Source organism: Mobula hypostoma, chromosome 4, assembly GCF_963921235.1.
Source record: "Mobula hypostoma chromosome 4, sMobHyp1.1, whole genome shotgun sequence".
In the NCBI taxonomy this organism is placed as follows: domain Eukaryota; kingdom Metazoa; phylum Chordata; class Chondrichthyes; order Myliobatiformes; family Myliobatidae; genus Mobula; species Mobula hypostoma.
Genome location: NC_086100.1, coordinates 36,264,215 through 36,279,913, shown reverse-complemented (window position 1 = coordinate 36,279,913; position 15,699 = coordinate 36,264,215). Strand labels below are relative to the sequence as shown.

Below are 15,699 nucleotides of genomic sequence, written 5' to 3'. Positions count from 1 at the left end.
TTGAGTTTGAAATGATACATGCAAAGTATTTCACATACTTTAGTTTCTGTATTCTGCACTGAGGCTGCTTCAGAACCGTAGACAGTAAACATATTCCTTTATCTCCAAGATGGTTCTCACACAGGTTCACGTTCCTCAGCATGCTGTTATTGCTTAGAATGAAGGCTAAGGCTTCACAACATTTATGTGTGAGATCATTTCTTTCCAACCTGTGCAAAAGAGAAAAAAAAAGATAAATATGCATTAAATTGAGCATATTGACATTCATTCCAAATTCTATGACATTTGATGCAATATTGAGAAGTTTAGGCTATTGAAACATGGGGGTGGGCGGGGGCATGGTAGCACAGTGGTTAGTGCAATTGCTTTACAATGCCAGTGATCACTGACTGGGGTTTGATTCATGCCATTCCCTCTAAGGAGTTTTTAAGGAGTCTGTCTCTGAGGGTTCTCCCCATGACCCTGTGGGTTTCCTCTCACACTTTGAAGACATATGGTTAGGGTTACTGAATCGTGGGCATCTCATGTTGGTGATGGAAGCATGGCAACACTTGCGGGCTGCCCCCAGAGCAATACTTGGACTGTGTTTGTCGTGGATGCAAAAATGGTGCATTTCACTCTATGTTTCGATGTTTGGATGTACATGTGACAAATAAGGCTAAACTTTAAACACCTTTACATCTTTAAATCTTCTTTTGTTTGCAATTTCCAATGTACTTGTTTTTTGCCACCACTATAAATAGCCATAGAAAATATTGGTGAAGTCGCATTTGGAGTACCGTGCACAGTTCTGCTTACCTTGTCATAGAAAGGTTATCAATAAGTGGGAAAGTATGCAAAAATATTCCCAAGACCAGACAGACCGAGTTGTAAGGAGAAGCTGTTTTGTCTGGGACTTTTTCCTTGAAGCATAGGAGGCTGAGGTTTATAATATCATGAGAGGCATAGATAAGGATTCTCCATTGTCTTCTCTCCCGAGTAGGGGAGTCCAAAACTGGAGAGCGGCCCAAGAGGTGGTACAGATGCCGGAAATCTTGAGCAACACACACACCAAATGCTGGAGGAACTCAGAAAGTCAGGCACCATCAATGGAGGCAAATGAACAGTTGACATTTTGAGTTGACTGAAAGGGTCCTGGCATGAAAGTTCACCTGCTCATTTCCTTCCCATTGATTCTGCCTGCTCTGCTAAGTTCATCCAGTATTTTGTGTGTATTGCCCAAAACTAGACAGCATAGATTTAAAGTGAACAGGGACAGTTTTAAAAGGGTACTAAGCAGCAACATTTCACAATGAGAGCGGTATATATATGGAATGAGCTGCTAGGGGACGAGGTGTAGTCACAACATTTAAAACATTTGGACAGATACGTCGATAGGATATTGATATGTAAGTAATATTGATTAGGCTTTAATTACTTGATGAATGAACATAAGAAAACAATTTATTGATATTTCCCTTTGTTAGAGATTCCAGAAAGTTCAAAAACAGTTTGGACATTAAAAAAATTTCAACATTATACAGGATCTGATCATCTAATATCTTTAATCTACCGACCTGAAAATATAAATATTTTCAAATAATTTGTACTTTTTATTTCATAACTCAAATACTTTGAGTCAATGCCCAGAAAGTAACTTCAACTCAGAGTACGAGACTGATTCGATGTACCACTACAAGTTCTATAAGGAACAAATTGGATGAAGCATTAAGGTTTTTCACAACTTACTCTAAATTTTGCAAGTTTCCTTCTTGACTTTTGATTACTTGAGCTAATATTTTGACTCCAGAATCTCCTAAATTTGATCCGTTCATCCTAAGTGGAAACAATTTACAAATAAATTTACCATCAAACTGCAACATTCATTTGAGAAGGAAGTCCCAGGTACTGTTAGTTCCTCAATTAAAATAAAGCAAATATTACTTTTTATATACTCATTGTAAATTTATTATTTTCTCATAGAATCAAGAATTTAAATTTGATTTTTCCTTAAAAAGATGTGTTGGGGATCTACAGGGTATAGAATTCACAGCTAATTATTCGGTAATATAAAATTAAGAATTGAATAGTTGAACCCTGGAGAACATCCCCAGCAGCTGTGCAAGGGCACTTGGTGAGGGATGGTACAGGTGGAGGCATGATCAGGTCCTGAAGACCATCGCTGAAGGTGTCAGTGCAGGAGTTGAGTGGGCGAGGCGGTCCCGACCCTCCAAGCAGACCATTGCTTTTGTCAGAGCTGGGGAGCAGCCAATACCTGCCAAAGGAACATCTGCAGGCATTCTGACCTCTGCAAGGGACTGGCAGCTGTTGGTGGACCTCGAAGGGCAGCTGAAGTTCCCCAACCATATCGCAGCCACCACCCTGCAACCAGACATTGTCCTAGTGTCTGAGTCGACTAAGCAAGTGGTGCTGCTGGAGCTGACAGTCCCATGGGAAGATAGCTTGGAAGAGGCCTTTGAAAGGAAGCTCTCCAAGTACGCAGGACTGGCCAGCAACTGTCAGCAGGCTGGACGGAGAGCGAGGTGTCTCCCAGTGGAGGTTGGTTGTAGGGGATTCGTAGCCCGTTCTTTAGTTAGAGCCTTCAGCATTTTGGGCATCGAGGGAGAGAGGAAGAGGAGAGCCATCCGCAGTACCACCGATGTGGCAGAGAGGGCCTCAAGATGGCTGTGGCTCAAAAGAGGGGAGCCATGGAGTCATAAGTAGCTAGCTATCTGGACACAAGCTGGGGGCTGATCAGCCCCGTCTGGGTCACCTGGAGGAGGTTGTATGATGTTGAAAGACCCGAAACACCCAATGATTCCAGGAACATCACTGAAGATGTGTCCAGAAGCATCAATAGATGTATGTACACAGCATCAATTCCGGTAAACATCACAAGTATGGTATAATTTTGATGTAATTTTCCTTACTATGCACTCTAATCATATTTTACAACTACATGGAACTTGAAGTAACACATACTAATTTCGAATGTTGATCTTAGGTATCACCACACAAAAAAAAACATGATTGTATGTGTTCAGTAAAAACAGGAAGTGCTGAAAATACAATCTGACTGGGCAGTATCTATAGTGAGAGAAACAGAGTTAATGTATCAAGTGTCTGATATTTTATTAGAACTCTGTATATATGTTTATCTTTGTATAAAGTACATCAAGTAAGAATATAAGTAGCCACCAAACTATTGGTAGAAAAGTTAAAATGAGAGCAGGAATAATGAGTGAATGGTTGGCTTTTGATGGCAGCATGGAAGTAAAAATAATGTACATAAAGTTCTCAGATGTCTTATTGTGGATTGCATAATTTTACCTAGATCAAAATATCATATTCTCAGTAGAGAGAAAATGAAAGTTAGTTCATTGTATGTGGCAGAAAGATAAATTCTAATTGAGTTCTCTGCTGTTTATTTTCTAATTTTTGCTCTTGTGATCATTAAGTGGGGAACATCACCCACTGATCACAGAATGGTGGAAAATGTTTCTATTGTCAGCTTCACATAATCTGCAATGACTTATTGAATGTTATTGATAAAATATTTTTGATGGGAAGCAGCATCCTTACTTTAAACTTGTAAAAGTGAACAGAACTGGAGCCAATCTCCGAAGACCGATGGAAGATATTTTGTGTTCCGATAGACTGAATATCTCACAGTTTTCCTCTGACATTTTCGAAACCAGGGCCATTGCAGAGTAATCCATAGGTGACAGAGTCCGATATGTGGCAGCCTCAGTAGGCAGGTTATTGTTAAGCTGCACCACAAATGAATTATCACCTAATTCAATTAAACATTGTATTAGAGTGAGGCATTTTTCTGGAGGAATATCTTCCTGTAATTTTTGCTTCAAAAACTGAGTGATCTTTTTTATATCATCATGATCAATTTCACAACTTGCCATCAGCCCTTTCAAACTTTGGTGACTTGTTGTCCCTAGTCCACAAAGGAATCTGAGAAATAAATCTGAGTGACCACTGGGACTTTTGATGGTTTCTTTGCAGGCCTGTTTAAGGATGTGGAAATAGCTGAGTTTTTCATGTTGCTGTTGCATCTTTGGTTTGGTCGATGTCATTAAAGGATTTGATTTGGTGCAGTGAAATGAAAGAAAAACATACAAAGCAGCCATGTATTCTTGCAGTGCTCCATGAACAAAGGAGATGTTCTTTAAGTTGTTGGGATTTCCCTTTGTAAGTTCCTTGCATATTCCACTCTCCATCAGGGAGACGTCAGCATTGTACATTCTTAAATGATTCTTGTTGAATATAAATGTTTGACTTCTCAGCAAATCAAAAGCCAAGTTTGCCAAATTAATGATGTCTCTTTGCTTTGACTTCATGAATTCAACAATAGTTTCCCCTGCGCTTCCTAAATCTGCCTGTCGTTGCTGTTGATTAGAAAGGATTTGAACTAAAAAATTGTTGAAGACAGGTGTGATTGCAATGGGCACGTAATCACCGAGCCCTTGGCATTGAAATGATTTTAATGCATCTTCCAAAAAGGTTGACAAAACAGAACAAAAAGTGGGCAGGTAACATAGAAAGGATAGGCTCTTTTCTTTCTTCATAATTGAAATCATTTTCTCTGCCAGGTGCCTATTTTCATACTTCTTGAGAAAGTACTCCCTCTTCTGATGTTCACTGAAACCTCGTATTGCAGTCAGCCTGTCAATATAACTTAGAGGTATCTGTCCCATAGCTGCTGGCCGGGTGGTGATCCAAACTGAAGAGGAAGGATGAATGTTACCTCTGATAAGGTTTGAGAGCAAGGATTCAAGTGGCCTTGATTCACATTCATCATAGCAAGCTAACTGGTTTTCAAAATTTAGAGTTTGCCTACTTTCATCTAGTCCATCAAATATATACAAGCACTTGATTGATGTGTTTGAAAAAATCTCTTTGCAATCCTGCATATGCGGGTAGCAAAACTCTATAAGTTGCATCAGGCTTAGTGTCATTTGTGGCAGCATATTGAGTGTACGGAATGGGAACATGAATATGAAATCAAATTCTGGGAGTATAGATCCGGCAGCCCAGTCATGAATTAACTTTTCTACACATGCGGTTTTGCCAATTCCAGCTATTCCTTTTGTAAGGGTGGTTCTGTGAGGCTTATGCCCTTCAGGTTCTGGTTTTAAAATCTCTGCATATCTAAGGAAGCGGTCGGGTCTGATCTTCTGATCCATACACTGGTGCTCTGGGCCTTCGTGCTGCCGAGACTGTGCACTGCTTTCAGTGACCCATAGATCTGTAAACTTGTTGCAGGCAGACACTCCTCTTATGCACACACACATTTCCTTCAAAACCTTGATGTGAGTTGTTTTGAGATGCAGAAGAACATCTTCTAAAATGAAAAGAAGGAGCAGAAGAAAATAATTCCAGGTGAATATTCACTGTGATATACGCATCCCTAAGTGATTGAAGTTTGAAATTTTAGTATCCATTTATCTTAAACAAAATTTTAAAAAGTACTACAATAATCAGCCAGATGAAATTGATCTTAAGACCATAAAACGTAGGAGCAGAATTATACAATTCAGCCCAAAGAGTCTGCTCTACCATTCCATCATGACTAATGTGTTAACCCCCCCCAACCCATTCTCCTGCCTTCTTCCCATAACCTTTGACACCATTACTAATCAAAAACCTATCAATCTCTACCTTGACTACACCCAATGACTTTCCTCTGTTGTGGTAGCTAATTGTGTTATTCCGACATCACTCACTAAGCCAATCCCACTTGGGCGGAGTTCACATATTGTACAAGCAGTGTTGTCAATAAAGTTCAGTTGAACATCCTGCATGCTGGCATCTTGGTGCGTTCTGCACTATCCCTCAATATCAAACATAACTGATGAAGAACTGCCTGGCCTGCTGAGATCCTCCAGCATTTTTATGGTGTCTACAGTGGTTGATTGTTAATGAATTGATGCTACAAACCAACCGATCTCCCCAACAAGAAAGAATTTACAGTAAGACTGTTTTGTTTATGTATAGCTATGAAAAATATTCCAAAGACTTATCAACCTTATCTGCCTATGCCAGTTTGATAATTGTATACACTGCATGAGCTGAGAACTGGCCGGGGTTGCTAGGCAACACCTTCAAGCTACACCCAAAAGTGGATTCATTGTAATAATCTGTGGGCAACTAGCCTGTGAAAGTGTACAGAGACACAGACACAGCAGAAAAGTCAGTCAAACTCTCAGGGAGAGAAAAGGAGCCTTTTGTAGTCCAAATAAATAAAATAATAAATAAACAAACAAACAGGAAAATGACACAGATACCTTCAGTACCTATATCTACTTGCCTTGAAAAACCTCTCAAGACATTTGATTTCTCTAAATCAGGGCATTCAGGCTTCAGAAGAGCATCAAGTAAGCACACTGGTATACTGCATGGGTGACAAAGCAGACGACATCACAGGTGGACTAGAATTGACAGGTGGTCAGAAAAGGGAGCATAAAACAGCGCAGGACAAATTCAAAGAATATTTCATAGGAAAGTGAAATGTGATATATGAAATGGTAACATTCAAATCCAGAAAACAGGAGCCAGAGGAAATTGTAAATGACTTCATCTCAGCATTGTACGCCCAGTCAGACAACTGTGCATATGGAAATCTGAGAGCTGAGCTCTTTAGAGACAGGATTGTTGCTGGGCTACTGGACACCAAATGGTTGCAGGCAAATCTCACATCAGAGAAAGCTATTACTATGGTCAGGCAGAGTGAGAATTTTCATCAGCAACAGGCAGAACTCAGGTACAATACCAAGGATAAGCTAGAAGCTGTGTAAAACAAGGGTACAAACAAGGTGTAGTTAGAAAGACTACAGAAAGAGGTGTCAGTAGAGCTCAGCTCAAACAAGACAGACAAGCAAAACAAAGAGCTGGTAAAGTGTCTAACTGCAGGAGATGTGACAAGTCTCCAGTCCACATCAAAGAGCTCTGTCTGGCAAAAGCAGTGAAATGCCATCAATGCAGTGGAATTGGCCATTATAAAAGCCAGTGTCATCAAAAACAGTTCTTCAGGAGTTCAAAGAAGACCATGATTCAGATGAAGAGAGAGGTTTCCTTAGGGCTCTAGATTCAAATAGACAAGGCTGGTGTACTACGGTTCAGTTGCAAAATGAGGCAGTGACGTTCAAAATGGACACTGGGGCAGATGTCACAGCCACCTCCGAAAGTCTGTTCACAAAACTGACAAAGAAAACAGGTAAACCCAACAACGGAAGTGCTCGTGGGGCCAGGGAAACACAAGCTCAGTGTGAAAGGAATGTTTACTACTTCCATCTGTAAAAAAGAGAAACAATTAAAAGAGGATGTTGCTGTTGTTTGGAATCTCTTCTCACCACTACTGGGACGACATGCCATCAAGAAGCTGAACCTCATTGCAAGATTGGATTCACTAAACAATGTTCAGTGGCAGGAGTTGTTCACAGGCCTGAGGGTACTGAAAGAAGAGTACCCTATCCAACTGAGGCCAGGAGTGACACCCTACTCTCTGACCACAGACAGGCACATACCAGTCCCATTGATGAACAAAGTCAAAGCTGAACTTGAGAGAATGGAGCTGCTTGACACCAAAACTAGAGTGAATGGACCTACTGACTGGTGTGTTGGCTTCGTTCCTGTTCCCAAGCCAGATGACACAGTGAGGATCTGTATTGATTTAACAAAATTGAAGAATGCAGTGAGGCGGCAGAAGTTTAGTCTGCCCTCTGTTGAACATACATTGGGTATGCTGGGTGGAGCAAGGTTCTTCACCAAACTAGATGCAAACTCAGGGCTCTGGCAGATCTGGTTAGCTCCTGAATCACAGATGTTCACAACCCTTATCACATCCTATTGATGCTATACCTTCAAGAGACTCCCTGTTGGCATCTCATCAGCCCCTGAATTCTTTCAAGATGAGGATAGACTAAATTTTGGAGGGACATGAAGGAATAGTCTCCTACGTGAATGATAAACTCATCTTCGGCGGCTCAAGTGAGGAACACGACAAAAGAATTGAAGAAACTGAAACAGGCCAGAATCACTCTGAACAAAAAGAAATGCAAATGTGCAAAGTTGGTGGTTGAATATAGTAGCGTCCACCATCATCCATGGCAAGGAATTCCACACATTCACCACCTTCTGGCTGAAGAAATTCCTCCTCATCTGTGTTCTAAAGAGACTACTGTGTATCCTGAGGCTGTGCCCTCTGGTCCTAGACTCTTCTACAATAAGAAACATCCTCTCCACATCCACTCCATCCACGCTAGTTAGGCCTTTCAATAATTGATAGGTTTAAATGAGATCTCCCCCTCCCCCATTCTTCTAAACTCCAGCGAAAACAGGACCAGAGCTATCAAACACTCTTCATAGATACAAAGGATTATTCTTGTGAACCTCCTCAGGATACCCTTTTATAGATAAAGGACTCAAAACTGCTCACCATATTTCTAGAGACAAAAAAATCTGCAGATGCTGGAAATCCAAGCAACACACACAAAATGCCGGAGGAACTCATCAGGCCAGACAGCATCTATGGAAAAGAGTAAACAGTCGATGTTTTGGGTCGATGGAGGGTCATGTCCTGATCAACCCTAATGAAAAGCCTCACGGCGAAAATTCAACCGCTTACTCTTTTCCATAGATGCTGCCTGGCTGGCTGAGTTCCTTTAGCCTTTTGTGTGCTTTGCACCAGTGCAGTCTGGCCAATGCCTTATAATGCCTTTATATTATACTATAGAGAGGGTGCAGAGGAGATTTACAAGGATATTGACTGGATTGAAGAACATGCCTTATGAGAATAGGTTGAGTTAACTTGGACTTTCCATAAGACCATAAGACAAAGGAGCAGAAGTCGGCCATTCGGCCCATTGAGTCTGCTCCGCCATTTTATCTTGAGCTGATCCATTCTCCTATTTAGTCAAACTCCCCCGCCTTCTCACCATAACCTTTGATGCCCTGGTTACTCAGATACCTATCAATCTCTGCCTTAAATACACCCAATGACTTGGCCTCCTCTGCTGCCCATGGCAACAAATTCCATAGATTCACCACCCTCTGGCTAAAAAAAATTCTTTGCATCTCTGTTCTGAATGGGCGCCTTTCAATCCTTAAGTCATGCCTGTTCATGCTAGATTCCCCCACCATGGGAAACAATTTTGCCACATCCACTCTGTCCATGCCTTTCAACATTCGAAATGTTTCTATAAGGTCTCCCCTCATTCTTCTAAACTCCAAGGAATACAGTCCAAGAGTGGACAAATGTTCCTCATATGTTAACCCTCTCATTCCTGGAATCATTCCAGTGAATCTTCTCTGAACCCTCTCCAATGTCAGCACATCCTTTCTTAAATAAGGAGACCAAAACTGCCCACAGTACTCCAAGGGAGGTCTTACCAGTGCCTTATAGAGCCTCAACATCACATCCCTGCTCCTATACTCTATTCCTCTAGAAATGAATGCCAACATTGCATTCGCCTTCTTCACCATCGACTCAGCCTGGAGGTTAACCTTAAGGGTATTCTGCACGAGGACTCCCAAGTTCCGTTGCATCTCAGAACTTTGAATTCTCTCCATTTAAATAATAGTCTGCCTGTTTATTTCTTCTGCCAAAGTGCATAACCATACACTTTCCAACGTTGTATTTCATTTGCCACTTCTTTGCCCATTCTCCCAATCTATCCAAGTCTCTCTGCAGACTCTCTGTTTCCTCAGCACTACTGGCCCCTCCACCTATCTTTGTATCATCAGCAAACTTAGCCACAAAGCCATCTATTCCATAATCCAAATCGTTGATGTACAACGTAAAAAGAAGCAGCCTCAACACGGACCCCTGTGGAACACCACTGGCAACTGGCAGCCAACCAGAATAGGATCCCTTTATTCCCACCCTGTGTTTCCTGCCAATCAGCCAATGCTCTATGCATGTATGTAACTTTCCCGTAATTCCATGGGCTCTTATCTCGCTAAGCAGCCTCATGTGTGGCACCTTGTCAAAGGCCTTTTGAAAATCCAAATATACAACATCCACTGCATCTCCCTTGTCTAGCCTACTTGTAATTTCCTCAAAAAATTCCAATAGGTTTGTTAGGCAGGATTTTCCTTTAAGGAATCCATGCTGATTTCTGCCTATCTTGTCATATGCCTCCAGGTACTCCGTAACCTCATCCTTGACAATTGACTCCAACAACTTCCCAACCATTGATGTCAAGCTAACAGGTCTATAATTTCCTTTTTGCTTCCTTGCCCCCTTCTTAAATAGCAGAGTGACATTTGCAATCTTCCAGTCCTCCGGAACCATGCCAGAATCTATTGACTTTTGAAAGATCATTGCTAATGCCTCTGCAATCTCCAGAGCTACTTCCTTCAGAACATGAGGGTGCATTCCATCCGGTCCGAGAGATTTATCTACCTTTAGACTATTCAGCTTCCTGAGTACTTTCTCTGTCATAATTGTGACTGCGCTCACTTCTCTTCCCTGACACCCTTGAGTGTCCAGTATACTGCTGATGTCTTCCTCAGTGAAGACTGAAGCAAAATATTCATACAGTTCCTCTGCCATCTCCTTATCTCCCATTACAATTTCTCCAGCATCATTTTCTATCGGTCGTATATCTACTCTCATCTGTCTTTTACTCTTTATATACTTGAAAAAGCTTTTAGTATCCTCTTTGATATTATTTGCTAGCTTCCTTTCATAGTTCATCTTTTCCCTCTTAATGACCTTCTGAGTTTCCTTTTGTAAGCTTTTAAAATCTTCCCAGTCCTCTGTCTTCCCACTAATTTTTGCTTCCTTGTATGCCCTCTCCTTTGCTTTAAATTTGGCTTTGACTTCTCTTGTCAGTCACGGTTGCATCCTTTTTCTATTCGAAAATTTCTTCTTTTTTGGAATATATCTATCTTGCACCTTCCTCACTTCTCGCATAAACGCCAGCCACTGCTGCTCTGCTGTCCTTCCCACAAGTGTCCCTTTCCAGTCAACTTTGGCCAGTTCCTCTCTCACGCCACTGTAATTTCCTTTACTCCACTGAAATATTGACACATCAGATTTTGGCTTCTCTTTCTCAAATGTCACAGTGAACTCAAGCATGTTATGATCACTGCCTCCTAAGGGTTCCTTCACCTCAATCTCTCTAATCATCTCCGGTTCATTACACAATACCCAATCCAGTACAGCCGATCCCCTGGTGGGCTCAACAACAAGCTGTTCTAAAAAGCCATCTCGCAGACATTCTACAAATTCTCTCTCTTGAGATCCAGAGCCGACCTGATTTTCCCAATCCACTCGCATGTTAAAATCCCCCACAATTATCATAACACTGCCCTTCTGACAAGCCTTTTCTATTTCCTGTTGTAATTTGTAGTCTACATCACTGCAGCTGTTAAGAGGCCTGTATATAACTGCAATCAGGGTCCTTTTACCCCTGCGATTTCTTAGCTCAACCCATAAAGATTCTGCACCTTTCCTCCTTGGAGCAATGGAGGGCGAGAGGTGACTTGACAGAGGAGTATAAAAGGATGAGGGGCATTGATTGCGTGGAGAGCCAGAGGCTTTTTCCCAGGGCTGAAATGGCTAGCACGAAGGGGCATAGTTTTAAGGTGCTTGGAAATAGGTACAAGGGGGATGTCAGAGGTAAGTTTTTCTACACAGAGTGGTGGGTGAGTGGAATGCACTGCCAGCGATGGTGGTAGAGGCAGATATAATAGAGTCTTTCAAGGGACTCTTAGAGCTTAGAGCAATAGAGGGTTATGTGGTAGGGAAATTCTTGGCAATTTCCAGAGTAGGTTACATGGTCAGCACAACATTTTGGGGAGAAGAGCCTGTAATGTGCTGAAGATTTTTATGTTCAATTACAGCCTTGCCTTTATATTCCAGTCCCCTCAAAGTGAATGCTAACTATACAACTTTAAACCTATTTCCAGTGATTCATCCAAGCTATACTTCACAGCAGAGGAAATTCTATTTTGGAAGAAGCATAAATATAACTTAGCCCTGTAAAAATGTTTTGAAATACAGCTGATCAATTGAGGAAGTGAGGAAGGGTTAATTAGCAATCTTGTCGTGAGAGGCCCCTTGGGTAAGAGTGACCATAGTATGGTGGAATTCTTCATTAAGATGGAGAGTGACATAGTTAATTCAGAAACAAAGGTTCTGAACTTAAAGAGTGGTAACTTTGAAGGTATGAGACGTGAATTAGCTAAGATAGACTGGCAAATGACACTTAAAGGATTGACGGTGGATATGCAATGGCAAGCATTTAAAGATTGCATGGATGAACTACAACAATTGCTCATCCCAGTTTGGCAAAAGAATAAATCAAGGAAGGTAGTGCACCCGTGGCTGACAAGAGAAATTAGGGATAGTATCAATTCTAAAGAAGAAGCATACAAATTAGCCAGAAAAAGTGGCTCACCTGAGGACTGGGAGAAATTCAGAGTTCAGTAGAGGAGGACAAAGGGCTTAATTAGGAAGGGGAAAAAAGATTATGAGAGAAAACTGGCAGGGAACATAAAAACTGACTGTAAAAGCTTTTATAGATATGTAAAAAGGAAAAGACTGGTAAAGACAAATGTAGGTCCTCTACAGACAGAAACAGGTGAATTGATTATGGGGAGCAAGGACATGGCAGACCAATTGAATAATTACTTTGGTTCTGTCTTCACTAAGGAGGACATAAATAATCCTCCGGAAATAGTAGGGGACAGAGGGTCCAGTGAGATGGAGGAACTGAGGGAAATACATGTTAGTGGAGAAGTGGCGTTAGGTAAATTGAAGGGATTAAAGGCAGATTAATCCCCAGGACCAGATGGTCTGCATCCTAGAGTGTTTAAGGAAGTAGCCCAAGAAATAGTGGATGCATTAGTGATAATTTTTCAAAACTCGTTAGATTCTGGACTAGTTCCTGAGGATTGGAAGGTGGCTAATGTAACCCCACTTTTTAAAAAAGGAGGGAGAGAGAAACCGGGGAATTATAGACTGGTTAGCCTAACGTCGGTGGTGGGGAAACTGCTGGAGTCAGTTATCAAAGATGTGATAACAGCACATTTGGAAAGCGGTGAAATCATCGGACAAAGTCAGCATGGATTTGTGAAAGGAAAATCATGTCTGACGAATCTCATAGAATTTTTTGAGGATGTAACTAGTAGAGTGGATAGGGGAGAACCAGTGGATGTGGTATATTTGGATTTTCAAAAGGCTTTTGACAGGGTCCCACACAGGAGATTAGTGTGCAAACTTAAAGCACACGGTATTGGGGGTAAGGTATTGATGTGGATAGAGAATTGGTTGGCAGACAGGAAGCAAAGAGTGGGAATAAACGGGACCTTTTCAGAATGGCAGGCAGTGACTAGTGGGGTACCGCAAGGCTCAGTGCTGGGACCCCAGTTGTTTACAATATATATTAATGACTTGGATGAGGGAATTAAATACAGCATCTCCAAGTTTGCGGATGACACGAAGCTGGGCGGCAGTGTTAGCTCTGAAGAGGATGCTAAGAGGATGCAGGGTAACTTGGATAGGTTGGGTGAGTGGGCAAATTCATGGCAATTGCAATTTAATGTGGATAAATGTGAAGTTATCCACTTTGGTGGCAAAAATAGGAAAACAGATTATTATCTGAATGGTGGCCGATTAGGAAAAGGGGAGGTGCAACGAGACCTGGGTGTCATTATATCCTCAAACTGTGGGCATGCAGGTACAGCAGGTGGTGAAAAAGGCGAATGGTATGCTGGCATTTATAGCGAGAGGATTCGAGTACAGGAGCAGGGAGGTACTACTGCAGTTGTACAAGGCCTTGGTGAGACCACACCTGGAGTATTGTGTGCAGTTTTGGTCCCCTAATCTGAGGAAAGACATCCTTGCCATAGAGGGAGTACAAAGAAGGTTCACCAGATTGATTCCTGGGATGGCAGGACTTTCATATGAAGAAAGACTGGATGAACTAGGCTTGTACTCGTTGGAATTTAGAAGATTGAGGGGGGATCTGATTGAAACGAATAAAATCCTAAAGGAATTAGACAGGCTAGATGCAGGAAGATTGTTCCCGATGTTGGGGAAGTCCAGAACGAGGGGTCACAGTTTGAGGATAAGGGGGAAGCCTTTTAGGACTGAGATTAGGAAAAACTTCTTCACACAGAGAGTGGTGAATCTGTGGAATTCTCTGCCACAGGAAACAGTTGAGGCCAGTTCATTGCTATATTTAAGAGGGAGTTAGATATGGTCCTTGTGGCTACGGGGATCAGGGGGTATGGAGGGAAGGCTGGTGCAGGGTTCTGAGTTGGATGATCAGCCATGATCATAATAAATAGCGGTGCAGGCTCAAAGGGCCGAATGGCCTACTCCTGCACCTATTTTCTATGTTTTCTATGTTAAAAGAAAAATCAGCTACAATGGCTGGTGGTTCCTGAAGTGAGACTTCATTTGCATTTTTAAAGCAGCTGAAAATAAACACACCAAGTTGCACCATAAAGAGAACAGGAAATTTAATGAAGGTCATGGTTATTAGCTATGATTTGTTATAGGTTCTTTGACTGAGATAGGCAACTTCAGATGTGGTATCTTTTAGCTTTCTGTACTTGAGAATTCAAGTACTGATCAATGGCATTGTCATCATTATAATTTCCTCTCTCCCTTAAGAACAATTGTCAGGAATATGATATCCATTCATGACATGCTATTCTTACCCCTAGATGTCACATTGTCATTCAAATCCAAGTGACTACCTGGAAAGTCATTCACTGAATCTTCAGAAGAAATTGCTAAAGCACATTGATCTTCTTTAATAAATACCATGAAACACTGAACTTCATAGCCTAACGATTAAACTAAACATCGTGTGTTTAAAGAAACTGTCCAAGTAATCATAGCAATCAATTAAAGCCAAAGTAGAATATTGCAGATGAAAATAGCTGAAATGAAAACAGAATTTGCTAGAAGCACTCAGCAGGCAGATGACATTGGGAGAGAGAGAGAGAAGCTGGGATGTCAGAATAAGAATGAGGTTTATTGGCACTGTCTTATATGAAGTTGGATTTGCAGCTAAATTTGATGGTTGAAGGGAAGAAGCTGCTCCTGGATCATTGAGTGTAGATCTGCAGGCTCCTGTCCCTCACTCCCAATGGTGGTAATGATTAGAGGGCATGACCCCCAAGGTGAGGGTCCTTAGTGATGAATACTGCTTCTTGAGACACTGAGATGTCCTTGATATTGGGGAGGGTTGAAGATTTCAAACACTCTTCATCTCATTTTCTCAATATTTATTTATTTATTTATTATATATTTTTTCTCTTTCTTTTTGTATTTGCACAGTTTTTTTTTTGCCCATTGGTTGTTGTCTGTTTCTGTTGGATGCAGTCTTTCATCGATTCTATTGTGTTTCTTGTATTTACCGTGATTGCCCACAGGAAAATGAATCTCAGGGTTTTATATGGTGACATATATGTACTTTGCTAATGAATTTATTTTGAACTTTGGAGGTACCTAATAGAGTAGTCATTGAGTGAATGTTCAGGGTCTTCTGCTGCTACTGTAATATTCATTTCAAGATTTGACATGTTCTGTATTCAGAATTGCTCTTCTGCACACCACTGGTTATTTCAATTACTGCCGCCTTCCTGTCAGCTTAAACCAGTCTGGCCATTCTTCTCTAACCTCTCTTACTAACAAAGCTTTATCACCCACAGAACTGTCACTCGCTGGATATTCTTCTGTTTTTT

General features: G+C 41.3%; 1 protein-coding gene across 1 annotated transcript in view; it reads right to left on the bottom strand.

The window, feature by feature from the left end:
- Positions 1-15,699, bottom strand: part of LOC134345928 (NACHT, LRR and PYD domains-containing protein 3-like) — a 66,213-nt gene that overhangs the window by 32,162 nt on the left and 18,352 nt on the right. The window contains exons 2-4 of the mRNA XM_063047280.1: positions 3,562-5,335; positions 1,729-1,815; positions 39-209 (exon numbers count right to left, since the gene is read on the bottom strand). Coding sequence (XP_062903350.1) covers positions 39-209; positions 1,729-1,815; positions 3,562-5,335 — 2,032 coding nt within the window. The remainder of the gene's footprint in view (positions 1-38; positions 210-1,728; positions 1,816-3,561; positions 5,336-15,699) is intronic.